Source organism: Rhincodon typus, chromosome 39, assembly GCF_021869965.1.
Source record: "Rhincodon typus isolate 14 chromosome 39, sRhiTyp1.1, whole genome shotgun sequence".
Classification (NCBI taxonomy): Eukaryota; Metazoa; Chordata; class Chondrichthyes; order Orectolobiformes; family Rhincodontidae; genus Rhincodon; species Rhincodon typus.
This window is the reverse complement of record NC_063370.1, coordinates 11924460-11949000: the sequence shown is the minus strand read 5'-3', so window position 1 is coordinate 11949000 and position 24541 is coordinate 11924460. Positions and strand designations below refer to the sequence as shown.

Sequence of the window (24541 nt, the reverse complement as noted above, 5' to 3'; positions counted from 1 at the left end):
TCTTCAACTATTCATAGCCTCCATTATCACCTACTTAGCTTCTCCTTCCCTGGTTTACTTTCAACAATCCCCTTCTCTGCCTATTCTTTTTTTGCCTCTCTCAAGGGTATCTCCACTTATCCACTCAGTCCTTTACAAACACACCCTCTGTCATCAACATAAATACCACCTTTTCCTAGGTGCTAGGAATGCCTTGATGAGGAAGTCACCTCCTCACTTCCCAAAACCTGTCCAACATCTACAAGGCACAGGTTAGGAGTGTGATGACAATGCCCCACCTGCCTGGATGAGTGCGATTCCAACAACACTCAAGAAGCTTGACATCATCCAAAATAAAGCAGCCCACTTGACTGGCATCACATCCCCATGAATCCACTTCTTCCAACACCGACGCAGCAGTAGCAGTGTATACTATCTACAAGCACTGCAGAAATTCTTCCAAACCCATGGCCACTTCCCTCTAAAAGGACAATGACAGCACAGACATGGGAACACCATCATCTGCAAATTCCCCTCCAATCTTGACTTGCAAATATATTGCCATTCCTTACGGCATTGAGAGCCAACCTACAGCACATGGACTGCAGCATTTCAAGAAGGCAGCTCACCACCATCTTCTCAAAGGCAACTGGGGACAGTCAATAAATGCTGGCCAGCCAGCAATGCCCACATTCCATGATTGAATTTAAAAAAAGCTGTTATGTACAACATCTGACCTCGTGCACCACAGGTGCACAATTGATATAGTGGAGAGACTTCATTTAGGAACTAGTCAATATTGTCTCTATGCCCCAAATATAAACCTAAACACACCATACAAATTAACACTTACTAAAATGTGCAGCTAATTTTCAATAAAAGCACACCTTGCATTTTAATTCACCATATGCTGACAACATTTAAGAAGTTTTTATACTATTTCTAGTTGTCCCTCAAGTCAATTTCAAAAGTAGGAACAAAAAGCAGAATGGGTACTGGAGCAGCACAGTGGCTCAGTGGTTAGCACTGCCACTTCACAGTGCCAGGAACCTAGTTCGATTCCACCTTAGGGTGACTGTGAGGAGTTTGTACATTCTCCTCATGTCTGCATGGGTTTCCTCCAGGTGCTCTGGTTTCCTTCCACAGTCCAAAAATGTGCAAGCTAGATTGGCCATGCTAAATTGCCCATAGTGTTGAGGGATGTGTAGATTAGGTGGGTTCTAAGGGAAAGGATCTGTGTGGGATGCTCTCAGGGTCGGTGTGGGCTTGTTGGGCCAAATGGCCTGTCCCCACACTTTAGGGATTCTATGATCTACTCCCATGCCTCATCAGTGCTGCATGGGAGAGCTACAGTGAAGCTTGACTGAATTTTCTGGCTAAGTCCCAGCTGCGCTGTAGTTTTTGGAGGGTTTCTCACTGTGAGACTGAACAAGTTTTCTCATCTTATCTTCCAAAACTTGCCTAATAAACTACCTACCCTGCCTTCTATGATACTTCTCATGTCTAATTTCTGCCCTACCACTCAGCAGATATCCCAGAATTCATCAGCATCCCTTACATCTGTGCCATCTTAAAAAAAACCCTGTCTTGCACCTGAACAATTTCTGTCAGTCCATGCTGCCCTGCACAGTTTCTGACAGTTGCCCCAAACATAGTAGATAGGGGCAAATCACACCCTACTTTGCAGGCAGTGCTCTGGAGGTCCTGTTTCATGAGGTGAATCACAGGAGGGCTTCTTCTTCACCCAAGGCCTAGCAGTGGAGGACACAACATCAGACCATGCAAGCCTGGTCCAAGTTTGCCACCTGGATTAAAGCAGCTTTGGCTGTCTGGAGGAATGCCCAGCCCTGTAGGAAGTGGATTAATACTGTTCTCCACTCTGCCAGGCTAAGTTCTGCTATCTTCTCTCTAATAGCTCACACTCACTCTATCTATGCTACTGTACTCACCTCCCATCAAGGACTATGCTCTAACACTCACTATTGCCTGCAAAATTTTCACCCCTTGCTCTAACTCACGCTAACTCTCAACAACACAAATCCTGCAAGCTCTCAGTGCTATCTACTCATTTGCTTGGAACACTCCCCTCTTGCATCAAAAGTAACATCTGTACCATCCATTTTTAATCTCATAGTACCTGCCTCTCTCTCATTCCAGGTGAATAACAGCCTATAATACAGCAGAATGAGTCAAGATGGATGGTGTGATGCCTGTTATTCACCTACTCGCTCCTCATGACAAGACCTTGACTGACTGTCCAAGCAGGGCCTGGGCTAGTATCAGAGGCTGCCCGTGCCTTACTGTGTCAGAATCATCTGCATTAAGGCTATCCCCCTTGACCTACTAAGACCAGCTGACAACCATGGCCGGTTTCCTGGCTTTGCATCTATGCTAAACGGCAAAGCAAGTCAGTGAGCACTTCACTCAATTTAGTCTACTGTATTTGCGGCTCACAATGTGGTCTCCTCTATATTGCAGAGGCTGGGTGACTGCTTTGCAAAACACCTGCATTCTGTCCGCAAAAGTAACCCTGTGCCTCCTGTTGCCTGCCACTTCAACACACCACCGTGTTCCCTAGCCAACATTTCTGTCTTGGGCTTGCTTCAGTGCTCTAGTGAAGCTCAGTGCAAGCTTAGGGACTTCCACATGTGGACTCTACAGACTTCAGGACTCAGTTCAATAATTTTAGGGACAAAAGAACTGCAGATGCTGGAATCCAAGGTAGACAAACAGGAGGCTGGAAGAACACAGCAAGCCAAGCAGCGTTTGGAGGAAAGGAGCAGTCAACGTTTCGGATATTACCCTTCTTCAACACTGGACTTTGTCAATAATTTTAGGGCCCTAGTACCTTCTTCCTTGTCCTTACTCCAATCCCTGCACACGTCCCATAGGCTGGTACAATAACCATCCCACTGTCAGATAATAATAGCCCCCATTTGCAGCTAATAATTCCCCCAGCTGACCTCACCCATTCTTTTGTCTATTCAACTGTTGTCGTCTCTCTCTGCATTCATGTCCACCTATAGTTTACTCCTTCCCTCCTTCCCTCCTCCCCCCACCCCACCTACGGCATATATATCAATCTTTTCCTAGTTACAATCAATTCTGAAGAAGGGTCACTGGACCTAAAACATTAACTCTCCATTGATGCTGCCAGGTATGCTGAGTTTTCCCAGCAATTTCTCTTTTTGTGTCAATGAGCTCTATAACAGCTCGTGAAAAGTCCAGTGATGCAGCCTCATCCAATCCATGAACTGGGTACGTGTCCCAGAGCACAGTGTCCTTGCTGCAGCATAAAAACAACAGTTGCCTGTGCATGATACCTTCTGGAATGATAGAATTTTACAGTACAGAAGCAGGCCACTTGGCTCAACATGTCTGTATCGGCTGCCAAAAGAGCTACCCAGCTAGTCCCACTCACCAGCCCCATTTCCGTAGCCCTCTAACTTAATCACTCTTAAATTTATATCCAGCTCTCTTTCAAACCCTCCTATGGAATGCGCCTCCAACACTCTCCCAGGCAGTGCATTTCAATGCTTAACAACTCTCTGAGTAAAGCAAATTCTCCTCATCTCATTCCTAGCTCTCTTGCTGACAATCTTGAAACTGTGACCCCTGGTTACTGGCATACCAACCAGTGGAAACAGAATATCCTTATTTACCCTGTCAAAATTGTCATAATTGTCATAACCTCAATAAGGTTCTTAGGATTTGAGTGTCCTTAGAGGCTGGCACATGTTGGATGCCAATGTCTGTGGAAGTGGGATGCATCTGGTTGATGCCCATAGAGTGTGCCTTGAGATGGTGGTGCCTGACAATGGAGGACATCTGTAGCAGGTGTCAAGCTGAACCTGCCAGGTGCTCGTTCTGGTTTCTTTGTCAAGTTTTCCCGACCTTAACCTTATTTGGTGAGCTTGGTTATTTCGAATTTTGAATATTAATGAGGTGAGTTGTGGCATTAACAAGATATTTTACAATCAATAACGGCCGTTAATTGACGATCATGGGTGCCTCACTAGAATCTTGCCATGCCGTTTGTGGAAAGCACAAAAGACAGAGTGAGATGACCTTGAAGTCAAAATGGGCCTCGCTGAACTTATTGCCCAATTCTGCCAAACATCTTGCTATAGGCTATGGAAGTCAGCCCCTTTAAGATTCTGCCCTACACAAATATAGCAAAATAGTGATCACTGATAAGCCTGTTATGCACCTGGCATCGTCATGCAAATTTGTGCTTCACAGTAGTGCCACTAGGAAACAACTGATTCTATACAGGCCAGGGGATTCTAGAAAGCCTTGGTACTGATGATACTGAACACCTCAGGTGGAAAGAATGGGTTACAGGTGCTGCGGCTTCTGCTGATCAAAAGCAGTGACAGGAAAGTTGGCACAATTTCAAGTGCAACATTATTTAAACTTTTCTACTGAAAGACAGGAAGCGGGGTACAGCTGCAAGGATAGCACATTTTAAAAAGAACAGCAAAAAGCTTACATGTATACAAGTGAACATACAAATTAGTAGGAGTAGACCATCCCGAATCTGTTTCACCATTCAATAAGATCATAATTCATCTAACTAAAGTTTCATATGCACATTCCCACAAATCATTGACCTCCTTGTTAGTCCAGAATCTATTTTCCTCTACTTTTAAAAATATTCAATGACATCACCTCCACCACTCTGTGATTAGTTGGTAAGTGGATTCTGATTGGTAGAAGCATGGCCATGGAGATTGGATCAGGGACCAGTCATCAGCTAAATTCAAAGAAAGTAACTCAACTGTGATTGGTTGAGGTTTTACCATGGGGAATGTACCCACGTTTTTGTTTTAATTTTAAAAAATGCATTGCCTGGACATGTGCTTTCTGCTTGCAGAGGACAGGGTCTGCAAATCTGTTGCTTCAACCAAGTGTAAGTAAGCAAGCCCACCTGATAATCTGAAATTAGTTGCTTTCAGAATTGTGCAGTAAATCCTATTTGTGTTGTAAGATGTGTGATTTATGTATAGTTTAACATCTTTTTTTTGTTTCAAAATACAAAAGTCCAAACTCAATGACATAAGGGTTTCCTGTGTGTCTGAAGAACTTCATAATTAACTTGTATTTCTCTAGCCATGGTGATTTATTTTAAAACTCATTGTGAGAAAGGCTTCCTAGAGGTTCCTGTTTACATTGGGAGAACTTTACCAGTGAGCAGAGAAAATAGTTGTGCATTAGAGATCAGTTTAGCAGGTCAAAGATTCATTTTTTTTTCTTCAAGGAAACATCCAAACCTTAGGAAGAAGTTTTTTAGTTTCAGCTTTACAGTTCTACAAGGTTCTTGGCTGAAGGTAGATGTGTAAAGCAGTTGCTCCTGGGAAAGTGCAAAGATAGTTTGTATTTGTTAAATATGTTACCTCAGTTTAAGTTTAAATCCTCAGAAGAGTTTGATCTGAATGCTAAAGGTATTATTTGAAGCTGAGAAAGTTTAAGCTCAGTTGTATCAAGGCATCAGGAAGAGCTAAATTAAGCCCTATAATAAAGAAGGGAATTCTAGTGTGACTACTGTAAAGGGGTGCTTTTGGGACTCATGGGATTGCACTTTTACATTGAATTTCAAAATCTCTGAATTTGTGTTATATGCAAATAGTTTTTATTTTATCTTAATTTCCTCTGTGAAATAAACTTTTATTTTGTTATTAAATCCTGATCTGTCTCTTTGCATGCTTGTGTTTCAGTGAAATACACTTCATTAAAACCACAAAGAAAACAAAATATGATCTGTCAAGTCATACCTTAGTCTGGGTGACCTGACTTGTCCAGTAATAATATCAGGTGGTTTGTAACATATCCAATCATGAAATCAATCCAATGTTGGACATGATGTTCCAAGCATTGCAAGCATGGCATGGCAAATGAGGAAAGTGATATCTGAATTTCAGCACCCATGTGATGCCAGTTGTGTAGGTTATATCTCCCAATGATGTTTTCAAAGCAACATTCTTATCAAAGTGCATGCACCTCTGACCATTCACAACAGGCATAGTACTGACAATAACCAACCAGCCCCTGCTTACAAAATGCAGAAAGCTGTGTCTCCATTATTGGACAGCACTTACAGAAGAATCAGAACTGATCAAACTAGCACACCCTGTGAACTCTGATGGGATGTCTTCTTCAATTTCAGGTACTATTAGGGCCTCCAATTCTAGTTTTACTGCTTCATTATCGATTTGGAAACATACAGCCCCATATGTTAAAATTAACCAAAAATGTAGGAATCATCCACAACAGCTCAGGTACCAAGATAACGTACCAGCTGGATTATACCATGGGCTGCAGAGAAAAATTACAGCAAGAAACCGGAATTGGACGCACCTTGGATTAAGTACACATGGTAATGGGCCTAATTTTTGGACCTCAATAGGTTTCCACACAACGCTACCCAGTGATGGAGCCTGGGAAAATTGCCCCTGCATGTGCAATATTTTTCAGGTTGTATTGGAAAATGAAAAAGAAAGTTACAATTACAATTGAGGAACTATTGAAGGTAAATTTCAGGTGTACTGGTGCGGCACACACTGATGCATAATTTCTGACTTTCATCTGATTTATCCAATTTATTCTACATCTACCACAGGCATCTTTATGACCATAAAATTCATACAAGTTAAAATTACAAGTTGAGTAGCATGTTTTCTTTTTGCATGAGTAAGGAACACAAAACGAAAGAAATATATTTCTAAAATAGATATGTCGGACGGCCAAACTTCAAAGTAAACTGAACGTAACCTAGTGTTAGACACGGCCATGATTTACATTGTTGTCTTTACTTACAGAGAGTTCTCAGTATTGTAAGGCAAATTAAAGAATTCCTGATAGGATAATAATTCCTCCACTGGGATTGCTCGTTTAAAGATTTTTGTGGTGCCATTTGGAACAGCTGCATAGACAATCTGAAAACCAAAGGAAAATATGACTGCGGCTCTGAAGCCAACTATGTTGAGTCATAGTGCATTGCTGATCATCACACAAACTGAACTGGATTTAAACAACCACTATTGAAAGCTATCTACTCTCATGTAGTTTGCGCAAAATGTCATTTTAAGCATTACAACCATTTTGTAGTGTCCAACATTGCATCCACATCCAGGCTGCACTCTTTACAAAGGCTGTGGGACAGTAGATAGAGGGTGGACAAAAATTACGAGAATGGGAATTTCAACTGTGTACACAGTTGGAACTGTACTCCTTGCAGAGGAAAAAGTTGGGGGAAAGCTTGATAAAGGTATTCAAAATCACGTGAAGTCTAGAACAAGAGGGCACAAACTTTAGTTAATTGGGAAAAGAAGCGATGACAATATGAGGAAGAGCATTTTCACACAATGAGTGGTCAGGGACTGGAATGCACTGCTTGAGTGTCTGGTGCCAACTGAGGTGTTAAAAAGGGTTCTGGATCATTATTTAAAAAGTAAAAAATGCAAGGGTTTTATGGAAATGGCAAGGGGCTTACATTGCTCCTTCAGAAGGAAAGCATGAACACAATGGCTTGAATGACATTTTTCTGCTATAAATATTCCATGGTCCTAAAATTATCTTTTTCAGCTTAGGGTCAAGGATATTTCTCTGAGCTCCACAAAAATCTAAGTGGTTTCTGCCATGACCTCAAATTAATTTCCCAAGTTCCTTTGAGGTCATGCTAGGATTAACTGACATATAGGCAACCAATAGGCCCTGATGTATTAAGCAGGTGTCTCTGACAGTCATTCATATCCTTTCCAATCAACTTACACGAGCAGATTTTCTTGGAGTCATGGAGACATTAAGTCCAACCATCACTTCCAACCGATCCCATTTTCACTGTTGTGGGAAAGGGGACGAGTGTGATTCATCCAGGTTGGAAATCCAAACATAGTGTTGAGTTCAAACAGACCCCCTTTTAGCTGCAGTGAGAGCTTTATTCTACAATGTCTAGGTCCCAATTCTTTAGACTGTATACAAATGCTTGTGAAGGTTGGATAAGATCTGTAAAACTGTCAAGCTGTGAAGACATTTAAAATGCCAACCCCTCTTAAAAATAAAACAAAAAACTGCAGAAGTTGAAAAGCATCTGTTCCAGAAGTTACAGTAACTCTTGCTGGCAATTCTTTAAGTATATTAATGTTTGGCTGTTTTCCACAGTCTAATGTTGTCTGAGCAGAGGACAGTAATTTCAATGTCAATTTGCAGTTCAAAAGAGATTATTATTATAAGGATCAGCTAGATTTGCTATGGTGTTATGATCGTTAGTCTATTGGTCTTGTTGTGAAATTAAAGACTTGTCGGGCTTTTAAAGTTTGAGTGAGCTTTAATGAATGGAATCTTTTTTAACAGAGCGAAGGCAGTAATAGATATTTTGATATTTGTTTCATTTCAACATGGTGGCTGAAGTCCTTATGGATATTCAATGAATTGGCATGGAGGGTGTAAGGGAAATAGTGATAAGGGATGGGGGCTTGAATTGGTATTATGTTGATGCAAAGGTTATAAGAAAGCATGGGGGTAAGTGGAGAGCATGGGTGGGAATGTGTTAGCATGAAGTTGGAATAGGTGCTGCAAGGGGCCAGAGAGGTAGGTAGCAGCATGATTTAGATGGGGCATTGGGAATGAGTGGAAAAATGATGTGGTATGAGGAGTAAGAGCTAGAGAGGCTGATTTTTAACAAAATAACTGAGGCTAAGTTCTGAAGTTTAAAAAAGCTGGCCTTAGCAATTGGTAACCCTTATTCCTCCCTCTGGTCTTCATCCAGGAGCAATGGGCCCAACATCTTCCCATCCTCAAAGAATGATAATCAAGCCTTTTGGGGCACTTTTTCCCATGGCAATCCTTGAAATTGCTTGACTCAATCTATCTAACTTGGTAGCAGAAATCCAATCCATAAAGTTCATAATCTGCCCCACTGCATCCTCTTCCACCACTCTATCATCCTGGTCAGTTCATAGTTTCAAACTTTATTGAAGACATAAAAGGGTTAAATTTAATTGGATTTCAGGGATTTTCTTTCTGTGTTCCAAGAAACCTTCTTGCCTTCATATCCTTCCAGACTTCGTTCCATCTTACCTTGGAAATCTTCTCCATCCAACTGTCCCACCCTTCCAATTGTTCTGAGTTTGGATCACTTGTAATTTACCAATACCCAAGTTCATCTACTGAGTGTGGTCCTTTTATGATTATTTCCCTTCTGTCTAAATTCTTTTCCAGAACCAATTAGCTTTGTTTCTTTCTCTTTGCTTTAAGTAGCATCCTAAAAATTTGTCTTTTTGACTTTAAATTAAATTAGACACATTTACTGCTTTACTTATGCTCTGTTCACTGACCAAATTCCTTCATTGTAACAAGGTCTAAGACATTTTAAATTAAAACTTTTAAATAAATTGATGTGTCTGTGGAGAGCAAATGGCTTCGTAAGCTCCTATAAAAATTCAACTGACAATTAATGAAACAGCTTTGTTATTATGGCTAACACTGGAGTTTCTGTCAATATCAATGGTAGAGAAGCTAAAGAATTCAGATTAAGGCTTTGACACAGTTTAGAATGGCAAGTATTTTTTCTTAAGTTCTGTTTCTGATTCGAATCGATTATATATGAAACTTGTACAAGTGACAAAAAAAAATAAGAAAATTTATGTTGTGTTTCTTTATCATAAAAATTCCCTACAGCAAAAAAAAGTGTTGAAGAAAAGTGTGCTCCTGTACATGCAGGAATATTGAATTCACAAAGGGGTTGGCTAGCTCAGTCGGCTGGCTGGTTTGTGATCCAGCACGGGTTCAATTCCCACACCAGCTGAATTTACCATGAAGATCCTGCCTTCTTAACTTTTTCCCTTGCCTGAGGTATGGTGACCCTCCAGTTAAACCAACACCAGTCATTTCACTCTAATGAGAGAGCAGCCCTATGGTCTGATAAGACTACAGCAATCTGACCTTCATTATTTATTGAATTCTGATCATTGATCTTATTATTGCTAGTTGTTGCTGGATTAATACAATAAATAAAATTAATTTAGAAATAATGCCTAAAAAAAACCTCACACTCACCTCCTGTAACTTCTGTCGTCTGTCAAAGAAGACACTTAATGTAGTCTCACTTTTGTAGTAGGAAGCCTTCCCTCTTACATACTGCACTTCCATAAAAGCAACCCAGCCCTTTGAAGGGCGCAAGCGAGTTAGATGTGGAAAACCATCCTTCCCATACCACAGCTAAAAGAGAATTTATTCAAGGTAAATTGGATAATGCATGTGAAGTCACAAATTATTATTTTAGTTTAACTCTTAATTTTCCCAATTTTGTTGCGCAGCATATGGCCCATCGATTTGACCATGCAGAGCCTGATTTTCGGGCACTAACTGAACTACTATGCCACTAATATAGTGGGCAAGAATCTTATATATATTATTGCTATATTGAAGGGAAAAAAATCCTCGTGCAAGGCTACTCTTGGAGCAATATGCGCAAATAAATGTCCTGTTGTCTGTTTGAGTTTTTTTACGCAAGTTGATTTGCCCCAAAATAGGCAGTGCTGACTGTTATGAGCTCACAAGACACCAGTCATGCTTGCACGATGTCCTTATTAAACTGGTTGTAATGTAGATGTTTGCAGTGAGTGCCTCATCATAGGGGTCACTTTACTACTGCAAGTCAGGAGGTACATCATTACAATATTTCATTTCTATCCCAAACATGCCTCTTTTCTCATAAAATAAAAAAAAGCACACATTATCATTTGTACTGTAAGGTACCCACATGAACCAATATGCGCACATTTATTCTTATATGAACGTATGAATTAGGAGCAAAATGCCACTCGACCCCTTAAATATGCTCTGCCATTCAATAAGATATTGGCTGATCTGATTTTAATCTCAACTCTACATTCTTGCCTAGCCCTTTGCTTATGAAGAATCTACTGATCTCGCCCTTAAAAATAATCATTGATTCTGCATCCATCACCTTTTTAAGGAAGCAATCCAAAGACTTAAAACCTCTGAGAGGAAAAATTCTCCTTAACTCTGTCTTAAATCAGTGTCCCCTAAGTTTTAAACAGTGAACCCAGCTCTAGGTTCCCTAACAGAGAAAATATCCTTTCCACAGCCACCCTCTTAAATCTCCTCAGAATCTTACATGTTTAAATCAATGCATAAGTGATTTTATTTTTATTGCAGACATAATCTTTAAACTGTACCAATTCCTTGATGGTCTATGCATGCATTGTCGTTAGTTGTTCATCTGGGTGACATTCCTTCTCCAGGCAATATCATTTCCTTGTCACTTGCTGTTGCCACAGTAACTGTTGGTGTTCTATTATTATTATTGTGATGCTGTGGACTTTTGGGACTAACAGTTGATCTGTGGTCTACACATGGCAAGTTCATATCTTCCTGTTTGACCATTTTAGTCAAAGAACATTTTCTTTGGTTGGGCATTCATTCCGGCAGTTGCAATAATGTATCCGATTAATAACTTACACTGTACAATCAAGGTGACAACTATTCTGCGCAAGTTCGAAGTTGCCACTTGGGTTGAGAGTATTGAAGGTCTGTCGCCTAACTGGCTCTCCAATGCTCAACTCTGACAAAGGTTAGGCAGGTTTGTTACAATGAAATTTGGCTTTCTACCATTTCACCTTGATTTTGTCACTAAGGCCTGATACTACCTTGATTTGATTTGATTTGATTTATTATTGTCACATGTAACTGGGTACACTGAAAAGTTTTGTTTTGCGAGCAGTACAGGCAGATCATACCATAAAAAGTGCATAAGGGTAACAGCACATAGCGAGGAATACAATGTTATGGCTGCACAGAAGGTGCACAAAGAGTGAGGCTTCTGGCTTTAGTAGCAGTTTTGCCATTGAAACAGTATTTTGTGTGCAGCGTGACATTGCTCTTTGTACTGGATAATCTTCTATGAATTAGTTGGTGTATTTCTCCAATCAAGGAGAAATGTACATGTTTATGCTGCATTTGTTTGATCTCTTTATGATTCACCTGACGATTTTCGCCACCACCTCAGTCATTCCAGCTGACAACAGAAAGTGTGGAAATGATGTACGGTGTCAAATTTTTCAATCCTTTCTGAAGCGGCTGAATTCTTCATTGTGAACTAAGCAACATTGTCACTCATCGCCGTGATGAAACAGGATAACGAACAAAATGCGCTTTCAAGCATTCTATGATCTGATGGGAATTGTGGAAGTCAGCTGGTCTACCTGTCAGTAGTCAAAACAGTAGTCTACAGTCCCTGTGACAGTGAAGAGGTCTACGCCAGCTTCATCCATGGTCAGTTTGGGATACCAGGTGTCACCACTGGCTCCTTAGCCTGCTTTCTTTGCTATTTGTTACACATACTGCAGTGGCTGATGTGGTCCATGATTTCATTGCTCATATTTGGCAAGTAGAGCATGTGTCATGCCTTCCTCAGACTGAACTCGGTTCCTTGGTGGCTTGCATGGATGGGCTTTAGCATCTCAACTTCTCAAGGATAATGATTCTATTTCTTTTGTATAATATAACATATTGGGCTGTCAATTCATCTCCAGATGTCCATTACATTCATGTCTTCTGGACTGCCTTTAATACTTTCAGGAACCCTTTCTTCTCTACTTCTTGCAACACTTGAAGAGTAGCATTTTGTTGGGTAGTTCGCTTGATTTGAGCAAGGTACTTGCCTACCAGATTGAATGGGCTGAATTTTACAGTGTTTTGGCTAATCGAGATTTTTTTAAGGGTTATCCAGCATGAGGCCTAGTGAGTTCCTCACTGTTACTTACCAAACATGCTTCATTCATTACCTACCATGCCCAACAACAGCTTTCACATCTAACTTCTGCCTCATCTTGCCTCATGCTTTTCCTTGAACAAATCGCCACTCAGTGAATGACCATCAATACACCAGTATTCCTTGTGCCGATGCCATCTTTGAAACGCCACTGTACACTTGGACAAGCATTGGCAATCTGGCATTGCTCCTGACTGGCAACATCATGGCAAAGCAGCCATGCTGCCAATGGCATGCTGACAGTCCCTTGCACATACAATCTCTACTGTCTATCTTTTACTGGTGTTTAACCACCACACCAAATGTCCATTTACCTGTCATTAGCTACATCCTATCTGAACACCTTCTAAGTCAATGCCCGCTGTAGATAATACTTGTCATTGTCAGTAGGGGAACACCACATACAAGTAAGCAATCAGAAAAATACCAAAATGAATGTGAACTTTTACATACATAAAGCAAAAGGCAACATGAACAAAGCTAACAGGCTGAACCCCACAATGCCACCCCAATTTCAGCATCAGGGCCAAAGATTATTTTACAGTCAACAACTGTCTGCGCCATGCAGCTGTCATCTATTAGGTGAGGTTTTGCCTGGCTTGTAGCACTCATTACAGCTCAGCTCTGTAACACTTGTATGATAGATAAGGAATCAAACTTGTGTGGCTCACACAGGACTCTTGGAAGTTGTACGAATAGTGTCCACTTCGGCCAACAGTGACCCATTCTACCACTTGCTGATAAATTCAACATTATTGAGGTGCCCAAGCTCAATTTGTGAGCACCAATGGCATGTAGCAAAAACCGTTTTGACTAGCATCTGACCCCTAAGTACCCTCACTCTGAATACATAACAAATGAGCTTTGCAACAGCTGTTTCTTTTTGTTTCACAATGTAGTGTGGCAAATGTGGATCACATGTTTTCACCCATCACACTAATAGTTATTTCCCGCCACTGCAGGTGTTGTTGGACTTTGCATCTACAGAAGTGAAAGTGATGGCTAAGAAGGTAGCTTGCAGTAGACACAAATAGCACCAGACCCCAGCTGGTCCTTTATCTCAAACTACCCTTGCTGCCCTCCAACTGATGGTCCATGATTTACTTTACTGTTTATGCTGGCCCTACAGGACTGAACACTCCCTGGACAGATACCCTAATCAAGCAGACAAATTGCTGTGTCAAAATCCCTGAAATAAATGCTGATTGTGCTCATGACTGACGGTACTGAGACCACCTGATCAACAGCATGCTCCCCCAAGATTTGACTGTGGACAAGCCCACACCAGATTCCAACATAACCATTTGGTTGAATGTGTTTACCATGCAGGCAGCTGACACATTCTGTAGGTGTTAGACTGTTTTCAGTGTGCCATTCACCTAGATGTTCAACCCTCCCCTGGACAGGTTCCCTACTAAAAAGCATGACAATTATCTTGTCTGAGTGTCTGTGCTAAAGAGCACCTTAATCCAGCAGTATTGAAAGCCTTTGGTTCTGGCGATGGCACCAATGTGCTAACAGACATTGCAAGACAAGGTATGGATGGTGCAAGCATGCAGGTAGGCGCAAAGTAAGCAAATGCCAAAAGAACAAGCGAGCAGTCCCGAGACGCAGCCTGGTCCAGTCCATGAGCTAGGTTCCTGTGTATGCACGCAAAATGTCTCTGTTGCAGCCTTCTCAATGTTAGCTGCCCATATGCCTTACACACAGTTAGGAAAGAAGTTCCAGGATTTTGACTCAGAGACAGCGAAGGAATGGCAACGTATGACAAGTCAGGATAGTGAGTAGTTTGGACAGAAACTTGATAGATGGGGTGTTCCCATGTATCTGTTACCCTTGTTTTTCCAGTTGGTAGGAGTCGCAGTTTGGAAGGTGCAGTCAGAGGAGCCTTGTTGAGTTGATGTAGTACATTTTGTAGATAGTACATATTATTAGCACTATACATCAATGGTGAAGGCAGCAAATTTTGAAGGTGGTGGATGGGATACTGATCAAACAGGTTGCTTAGTTCTGAATGGTGTCCAGCTTCTTGAGTGTTATTGAAGCTGCACCCATCGAGACCAGTGGACAGTATTCCATCACTCCACTGACTTGTGACTTGTCGATGGTTAACAGGCACTGCGGAGACAGAAGGTGAGTTACCTGCCTTGGAATTCCTAGCCTCTGCCCTAATAGCTGGTATATTCATATGGCTCATCCAATTTAGTTTCTGGTCAGTGGTAATCCTAGAGCGTTGATAGTGAGGATTTCTTAATTGTAATGTCATCGAATGACAAGGGGGTGATGCTTAAACTCTCTTATTGGACATGGTCATTACCTGGCATCTGTGAAACATGAGTGTTACTTGCCACTTATCAGTGGCTAAGCATGTCCAGTCATCATTCCAACAGTCACCAATCATTATCATATATTGACCTGACTGATTAGACACCATATATAATTGCTAATGCCTCTTTCTTAACATTGAGCAACTTTGTTTTGATTCTGTGAAAGTACTTAAAGCATATGCTACAGACCTCTCCACACTACCTGGTATTATGTGAAATTACGCCACATAGTGGTGAATACCATGTATTAAGTCGAATTGTCACTTGGAGTCACAGTGGGCCCAAATAGAATTGCTAGTCAGGACTGTGTTCACTTCTTCAAAATCCCCTCAACCATCTCCTGCTTTGGGTGGATACTAATATTTTTGATGTCACAATCTTGAAGTTTATCTCAGATTTTGTACAATCTTAAAATGTGCTCTTCCTGCTGATTAGGATGACATTTAACAAGGAACACACTCCCTTCTTGCCATTTCAGGAATCACAAATAGTAATCTTTCACAATGGTACAATCCTTTGTGTTTACGAATGTTAAGCAATATTTTTCTCTTCAATTAATTCTAATTGCAAATATAAACTCAAAAGAACTATTTACTGAACACTTTCCCACTGGCTAAATTAGAAAACAATGCTTCACTATTAGACAATGGATAATATCATGCCCAGTCACTTTATTTATCACTTGCTTAAATTTCCCACAAATCTGAACAGAACTGTCTGCTTTTCAAACTAACAAGTGCTGCCCATTCACTGCTCCTCACTTTCTTCTTTCCCTGTTCTTACTTCACGACCTAGGTCTTCACTTACTGCTTCAAATGGGGCATAGGACACTGGCCCAACTTTGCAAAATGTTGGCTACACATTTCCATTTGCCTTGATGTCAACCTGTGATGCTTAATCATTTGGTCCTCCTTGCTCAAAGACCACTTTTTGCTTTCTTAGCATTTTTTACTGTTATAGAAACTCTGATCATTGCCTGAAGTAATTAATACAGCAGAGTTTAACCATATCTATTTAAAGCAATGCCTATCCATCAGGGAGAATGTGTGTGAAAGTTAACTTGAGAGAGCTGACAAGGGCATCAAATCGTTTCCATTAGGGAAGGTCCACTGTATTAAGTGCCAATCAATCATTTAAATATAAGTGGGCGGTCCTTTTTGCATAATTCTACCCATATCAAGGGTGTGCAATGGCCTAGTGGTATTATCACTAGACTATTAATCTAGAGACCCAAGAAATGATCTGGGAACCTGGGTTCAAATCCTCCCGTGACAAATGGTAGAATTTGGATTCAATTTTAAAAAATCTGGAATTAAGGGTCTAATGATGACTATGAAACCAATGTTGATTGTCGGAAAAACCCATCTGATTCACTAATGTCCTTTAGGGAAGGAAACTGGCATATTTACCTGGTCTGGTCTACATATGACCCCAGACCCACAGCAATGTGTTTGATTTTTAACAGTCTCCTGAGCAATTAGGGATAAGCAATTCAAGCTGGCCTAGCCAGTGATACCCACATCCCATGAATAATAAAAAAAAGTTCAGAACTTATAGCAGTTGGATGACTTCTGTAAGAGAACGTACTGCACATAATCTTTGCGACAAACGGATTGATAAATTAAATAGATATAGTAGGAACTGCCGATGCTGGAGAATCTGAGATAACAAGGTGTAGAGCTGGATGAACACAGCAGGCCAAGCAGCATCAGAGGAGCAGGAAAGCTGACGTTTCGGGTCTAGACCCTTCTTCAGAAAAAACTTTGGCCTGCTGCGTTAATCCAGCTCTACACCTTGTTATCTATGATAAATTAAGTAGACTCTTTTCATCCTACTATCTTATACTGATTTGTATTTTAGGAAATTAAGTGGATGAACATTGCTAAAGTACCACTTACCTCTTCAATATTGGTCATAAAGGCAAAATCTCCATTCCAAGATGGTATAAAGTAGCGGATAAGGGAGTCACTTGGAACTCCTGGTACTGCAAGCCACGTTACACCAAGGTTGTAGCTAAAATAAAATATCCAAGTTTTCGTTAGTAAGCAATTTGCTTTTAACATGTTTAAGAAGATTTTCTGTACATGTTGAGGGACTCTCACTACGACTGGGTATCCAACAGTTAAGGAATTCCTCAGCATTCTAAATCTCTGTTTAACTTTACAAGGACTGTGGCAGTGAGGGTCCCTTCTGTGTCAGGTGAGAAGATTGAGAGAAGAGTCTTGTTGTTGGTAGTTTTTACTTCAGTAATCTGAAAGGACCTGGCAAGCTACAGGAGGATGATATACTGCAAGATGCAAGGCATGATGATCTGATGACATGGGAGCAGGGGAGGGGAGTGGTCCAGAACCTTGAGGAAAGATGAAATAATCTTTTGCTTTAAATGTGCATTGACTTATTCGCACAGAAGTTTGACTATGAGATGGCTAGAGTCTTGGGTGAGTGATCTGGGTGCACTTTCTCCTAAGAGGCTTAGATTTCCAGATATATATGGTACAGGTAGTTTCTATCGATGTAACTGTAGTGTTCGAAGGTTCCATGCACATGGGATATTTCCACAATAACCTACTCTATTTTAAGGGCCTTTATAATTAGGAAGAGGAATCAGCAAGAATGTTTTCTCTCCAATGCTAACTATATCACTTGATAAATGACACTATCTAGGACAAAGCAGCTCACTTGATTGACACTGCATCCACCACCTGTAACATTCACTCCCTTCGCCACTGATGCTTAACAATATGATCTACAAGTTTCAATGCAGATATTCACCATGGCTTCTTCAACAGCAGCTTTCAAATCCGCAACCTCAACCCTGTGGAGGAAAAGAGGAACTGATGTAGGGGAACACCACCACTTTCAAATTCCCCTGCAGGTCGCACAGCATCCTGAATTGGAACAAATCACTATAAAGATGGAGGTGGAAGGCTACTGTTGCTCATTTGAGGCTTCTTGAAGTGTTTGGGATCAGTGGCCTCAAGTAGCAACGGCTAGAGGGGTTCTAGCTGTACGCAACAACATCTCAGTAACTGCCAAAGCAGAAGGAGGTTGGGATTCTGGTACAGCATGGACATTGGTCTAGTGGAATTTTCATCTGTGTGATTTGGTACAAAGCTATGTGTTTGATTTCAAGACACACTAATCAAGGTGAAGGCAAAGTTAAAACTTAGACTTCAGAGTAACACTATTATATTAATACCAGGTAAGAATTAATCTATCTCCTTCAAGTGTTCATGTCTATTTGCTCTTAAGACTCTCTCTCATTGTAGAAAGTGATGTAGTCTAGTGTAGTGTGGCATCTAGTGACATTATCTTAAGGTTGTTCTAGAGTCCTGAAGCCCTTACACAGCAGATAACAACAGTATAAATATGCTGACTTTCAGGAAGAGATGGCAACATATTTCACTCTCATTTCGAACTATAAATTTTATCAGAAAATAGTTCTTTCTCCCACTGATCTGCAGGAGATGCTTGTGAACATATGAGCAGGAGTAGACCCCTCAAAACTGCTCTACAATTCAGTAAGATCACAGCTGATCTGATTGTAACTGGAAATCCACATTCCCTCCTATCCCGATACCCTTTCACCCCTTATTTAACAGGACTCTATTCAGTTTTGCCTAGAATATTCAAGGACAGTGGTTCCAATACTTTTCAGGAACACAGTTCCAAAAACTCACAATGCTATGTGAGGTAGAGATAGTAGGAACTGCCGAGGCTGGAGAATCTGAGATAACACAGTATAGAGCTGGATGAACACAGCAGGCCAAGCAGCATCAGAGGAGCAGGAAAGCTGAAGTTTCGGGTCAAGACCCTTCTTCAGATGTGAGGTATTCTTTAGGTCTAATCGCTGTTTTAAATGTGTGATCTCTAAGATTCTTCCCTGACTGAAGGATTGCTGTGATATGACTGAAGAGCCAATCCATTCAAGTTCCGTGCCTGTAGAAAGCAGTTGATTGTTTACACAGTACCTGTATAAGCATTCCTGCCAAGATAAGTTAGGTACAGCTAAGCAAGGTGGCCGCATGCCTCATATTTGGTTGTACAGTGGCAATACTATGCATCAGAAACTCACAAAGATAGGTAGTGGTCTCCTTTACTATCTTGTACATGTTGCAGAAGCTATCTGGCACCCATGTTCAAAGCATTCAGTAATTTCTAGTCCATGCAAAATACTTTACTTTGGAAAGCTGAGCTTCTAAAATTTATACTTGGCTAGTGTAACAGTACGAGTTTTCTTGGATCTTCCTTTCTGTTGGCATTTAATCCTGTTCAGCGGAGTTCAGTGAATTACACTACTCAGGTTTTTCTACCTCACCATATTATATGGGCTGCCAATTTCAGTTCTGGAGCTTTTGAAAGTATGACCAAATGATACAGGTTTTCCATTTCCACCTGTATACTTGCATCTATATAACCTAGAAAAAATATATACAACTTATACACATTTACAGCCTTTAAGATAATAAGATGTCTCACAGTTTTAAATGTATTTAATTGTTTTCAGGCGGCGGGCATTATTCAGGAAGTCACATGAGGCACTATAAATAGAGACAGACTGAAACTTTAATGGTTATATTAGGAAGCATACATTTACAATGTAATAGCGGTAAATAAATGCTTTAATTAAAAAAAGAGTGCAATAGTTGACTCCAGTGTACACTTCACCACCTTGCCTTCTAACAGAAGTACTTTACTGGCACAATGCAAAACAAAATTTGGCACCAAATCAAATCAGGTGATATTATGGAAGATACTCAAACAATTGGTGAAAAATATAGTTTTAAAATGGAATTCTGAGAAAGATGGCTATAGGTGTGTGAGGTTGAAATAGATTTAAGGATACTGGACAGGAATGGGGTAATAAAGATGGGGCAGTACTTTGCAAGGATGAAGCCAAGAGTCGGTTTTCTGAGGAGAATAGTCTTCACTCTAAGCTGCATTGGTAGACAAGTATATAATAATCAGGAGTGTACCGCCCAGGGAACAAAAAGGCTGCACACAAGCAACAGGCCCTTTAAAGATGCACATATGTGCTGCTATCACAGTCTTAGATGACAACACAATGCAAAATACTGACTCTGCATAGCAAAAAGAAATTATAGGGAACATTTGGAGGAAAGGGGTGATGATGGTAGATTTGATGCAAAGAAGGACAATACCTGAAGAAAGAGAAATGTTAACAATATCAGATGATGTGTTAGCCAGGAAGGGAAACTTTAGAAGGAATAGGATTGAGAGGATAAGAGGTAAGCTACATGAAGAAGATGAACTCAGAGATGGAATGAGGTAAAGAAACTAGAGAAAGATGTGATTTCAGGGCTAGAGGTGGGGGAGCTTTAGGGGAAGAAAAGTTAACACAAATTGGTTAGAGTTGGCAGTAGCAAATGTGCAGTAAAGCAATGAAAACCAGATTGTCATGCAAAAATGGTGAAACAAGATATGAAAGGGAGAGTGCCCAAATATCCTTCAGCTACATTATCTCATCACAGATTGTAAGTTCTCACTGTCAGTGAATATTGATAACAATATTCTTTATTGACAAAGTTTGCAAATTCTGAAAGCTGTTGTTTAGTTATGTGACTGCTTTGCCTGCAGAAAGATTAGGTGCCAAATTTTCACTCCCTAGTCAGTTGAGCAGAAAGGAAAATTGCTGACATGGAAGAACGCACCCTGGAAGTTTGGGTTTCTGGTCAGGTGAGGGTGGAGGGGTGGTGGATCTCACTGGCTAACCAACTTATTGGTCTACCTTCTTGGAAGCAGTGCAAATGTAGCCTCAGGGCCTGCCAATGCCGAGCCACACCGCTCAAAATAAATGTGTATTTATGATAAAAACAGTAAGGGTCTATAGGCCTTCCACCCACAACCTCTGACACTCTCCATGCCAACTCATGCCACTCTACCCAACCCTTTTCATACTCTCAGGTACATCTATCTGTGTCTCTGTCCTTCACAGTCACCATGCTAACTCTTGCCAATGAATGATGCTTGCAGACCATGCTTTGCTCTTACTTCTTCCATACCAACTAATCACCTTACACGATGGGCAGAATTAAAGAGCCATGCATTTGTAATGGAATGTTTTATTTTAGAACCGTAGAAATGACACAGTGCAGAAGGGGCCTATTCAGCCCATCTTGACCCTGCCAACCCAAAGACACCCAGAGGCCCTTTCTAATCCCATCTTCCTGCACACAGCCCATAGCCCTGCAGCTTACAGCACTTAAGGTGCTGATACAGGTACTTTTAAAAAGTTTAGGTCTCTTCCTCCACTACCAACTCAGGCAGCAAATTCCAGATACCCACCAGCCGCTGTTAAAAAAAAGCTTTTCCTCATATCTCCTCTAATCCTTCTGCCACTTAGCTTGAATCTATGACCCCTGTTTTTTGAACTCTCTGCCAAGGGAAAAAAGTTCCTCCTGTCTACTCTTTCTCTACCCCTCACAATTTTGTACATCACAATCATGTCAATCCTCAGCCTTCTCTACTCCAAGAAAAACAACCCCAACCACTCCAATCTCTCCTCATAGCTACAATTCTCCAGCCCTGGCAATATTCTAGTAAATCTTCTCTGCACTCTCTCCAGAACAATTACGTCCTTGCTGCAATGTGTTGAACAGAACTGCACAAAATACTCCACTTGAGGCCTCACCAGTGTCTTATATGGTTTCATCATTTTATCCCTACTTATGTATTTTATACCTCTGCCAATGAAGGACAGCTTTCCATATGCTGCTTTTCAACCTTATCTACCTATACTGCTCCCTTTCGTGACCTGTGCACTTGCACACTAAGATCTCACTTCATCTACACTTCTCAGTAATATTTCTACTTATTGGGTATTCCTTTTTACTGTTTGACCTCCTCCTAAATGAATACTTCACACTGATCACAGTTGAACTACATCTGCTACTTTCCTGCCCACTCCACCAATCCATCTATATCATTTTGGGCTTACAGCTACCCTCTATGTAGCCAATTTTTTGTCATCTGAAAATTTCCCAATTGTGCCACCGTGTTCAAGTCCAAATTGTTAATGTATTAAGCAGACAGCAGGAATGCCAAAACCAAGCCCTGCGAAACATTACTTGAAATAGCTTTCCATTTGCAAGTGGAGCAATCGACTATTACCCTTTGTTTTCTGTTACTAAGCCAACTTTGAATCCAATTCAACACATTATCCCATGGACTTTTAGTTTTTTAACCAGTCTGCCACATGAAATCTTGTCAAATGCCTAATTAAAATCTATGTAGACGACATCTACAGCACTATCCTCATTGATCCTTCTTGTCATTATCTCAAAGAATTCAATAAGATTTGTAAGGCATGACCTTCCCTTAACAATGCCATGCTGACGATCCCTGACTAATCCATGCCTCGCTGATTAACTGCTTATCCAAAGTAAGACTAACAGGCGAATAATTTTTTTGTCATTTCCTTTGTACCCTTTTTAAACAATGGATCCAAACTTACATTCTTCCTGTCCTCCAGCACCTCACCTATGTCGAATGAAGATTGGAAAATAATCCTCAGAGCATCTGCTATTTCTTCCCTCACCTCCTTCAACATCCTAGCGAATAATCCATCCAGTGCTGATGACTTATCCACTTTCAAGGATTCCAACTTCTTTAGCACTTCCTCTCTCATTATGATTATTTTGTCCAATATGTCACAGTGCTCCTCTTGGATTACTATATCCTCATCATCCCTTTCCTTTATGAATACTGAGACAAAAAAAGTCTTCACATATCCTCTGCATCTCCACACAAGTTCCCTCCTTCATCTCTGATAGGTCCCACTCTCTGCTTAACTATCCTTTTGCTCTGTATACAGTCGATTCTACTCTAACGCGAAAGTTGCATTCCTACGCAATATAAACAGTTCAACCCTGTCAATTTCCTTTGCTGGACATTTTTCAATCCTCACTTCTTCTGTCTTTGCGAGTAGCTGACTACATTACTACTAACGGTCTAACTCCTGTTTCCTGATCGGAATCTGACCCATCTAAGCCAACACTTTTGAATTCAACGAGAAACTTACATTACAGAGAGAGAAGAATTATGTTGAAGATATGATTTTTTTTTCTATTCATTTGTGGGGTGTGTGCGTCGCTGGCTGGCCAGCATTTATTACCCATCCCTAGGTGCCCTTGAGAAGGTGTCATGAGCTGCCTTCTTGAACCGCTGCAGTCCATGTGCTGTGGGTTGACCCACAATGCCATTAGGGAGGGAATTCCAGGATTTTGACCCAGCAACAATAATGGAACAGCAATATATTTCCAAGACAGGATGGTGAGTGACTTGGTGGGGAACTTGGAGGTGGTGGTGTTCCCATATGTCTGATGCCCTTGTCCTTTTAGATGGAAGTGGTTGCGGGTTTGGAAGGTGCTATCTGAGGATCTTTGGTGAGTTTCTGCAGTGCATCTTGTAGATAGTACACACTGCTGCTACTGAGCATCGGTGGTGGAGGGAGTGAATGCCTGCGGATGTAGTGCCAATCAAGCGGGCTGGTGATGGCCTAGTGGTATTATCGCTGGATTGTTAATCCAGAAATCCAGCTGATGTTCTGGGGACCCGGGTTCGAATCCCACCACGACAGTTGTTGGAATTTGAATTCAAAAAAAAATCTGGAATTAAGAGTCTACTGATCACCATAAAATCATTGCCAATTGTCAGAAAAACCCATCAGGTTCACTAATGCCCTTCACCTGGTCTGGCCTACATGCGACTCCAGACCCACAGCAATGTGGTTGACTCTCAACTGCCCTCTGAAATGGCCTAGCAAGCCACTCAGTTGTACCAATCACTATGAACTGTCAAAGGAAAAAAAACTGGAAGGATCACCTGGCATCGAGCTAGGCACCAGAAAACACAACAGCAGAAACAGCTGCAAACTCCTCCTCACTAACATCAGGGGGTTAGTGCCAAAATTGGGAGAGCTGTCTCAGACTAATTAAGCAACAGCCTGACATAGTCACACTCACAGAATCATACCTTACAGGCAATGTCCCAGACACCACTATCACCATCCCTGGATATGTCCTGTCCGACCGGCAGGACATACCCAGCAGAGATGGCGGCACAGTGGTGTCCAGTCAGGAGGGTGTTGTTCTCGGCGTCCTCAAAATTGACTCCGGACTCCATGAAGTCTCATGGCTTCAGGTTAAACATGGGCAAGGAAACCTCTTGCTGATTACCACATACTGTCCTCCCTCAGCTGATGAATCAGCACTCCTCAATGTTGAACAACACTTGGAGAAAGCACTGAGGATGGCAAGGGCACAAAACGTACTCTGGGTGGGGGATTTCAATGTCCACCACCAAGAGTGGCTTGGCAGCAGTACTACTGATCAAGCTGGTCGGGTCCCAAAGGACATAAGCTGCTAGACTGGGTCTGCGGCAGGTGGCAAGGGAACCAACAAATGGGAAAAACATACCT

General features: G+C 41.2%; 1 protein-coding gene across 1 annotated transcript in view; it reads right to left on the bottom strand.

Moving 5' to 3' along the window:
* LOC125487290 (cation channel sperm-associated auxiliary subunit gamma-like) overlaps nucleotides 1-24541 on the bottom strand; it is a 253929-nt gene that overhangs the window by 117032 nt on the left and 112356 nt on the right. The window contains exons 13-15 of the mRNA XM_048618228.1: nucleotides 17001-17115; nucleotides 10036-10197; nucleotides 6796-6914 (exon numbers count right to left, since the gene is read on the bottom strand). Coding sequence (XP_048474185.1) covers nucleotides 6796-6914; nucleotides 10036-10197; nucleotides 17001-17115 — 396 coding nt within the window. The remainder of the gene's footprint in view (nucleotides 1-6795; nucleotides 6915-10035; nucleotides 10198-17000; nucleotides 17116-24541) is intronic.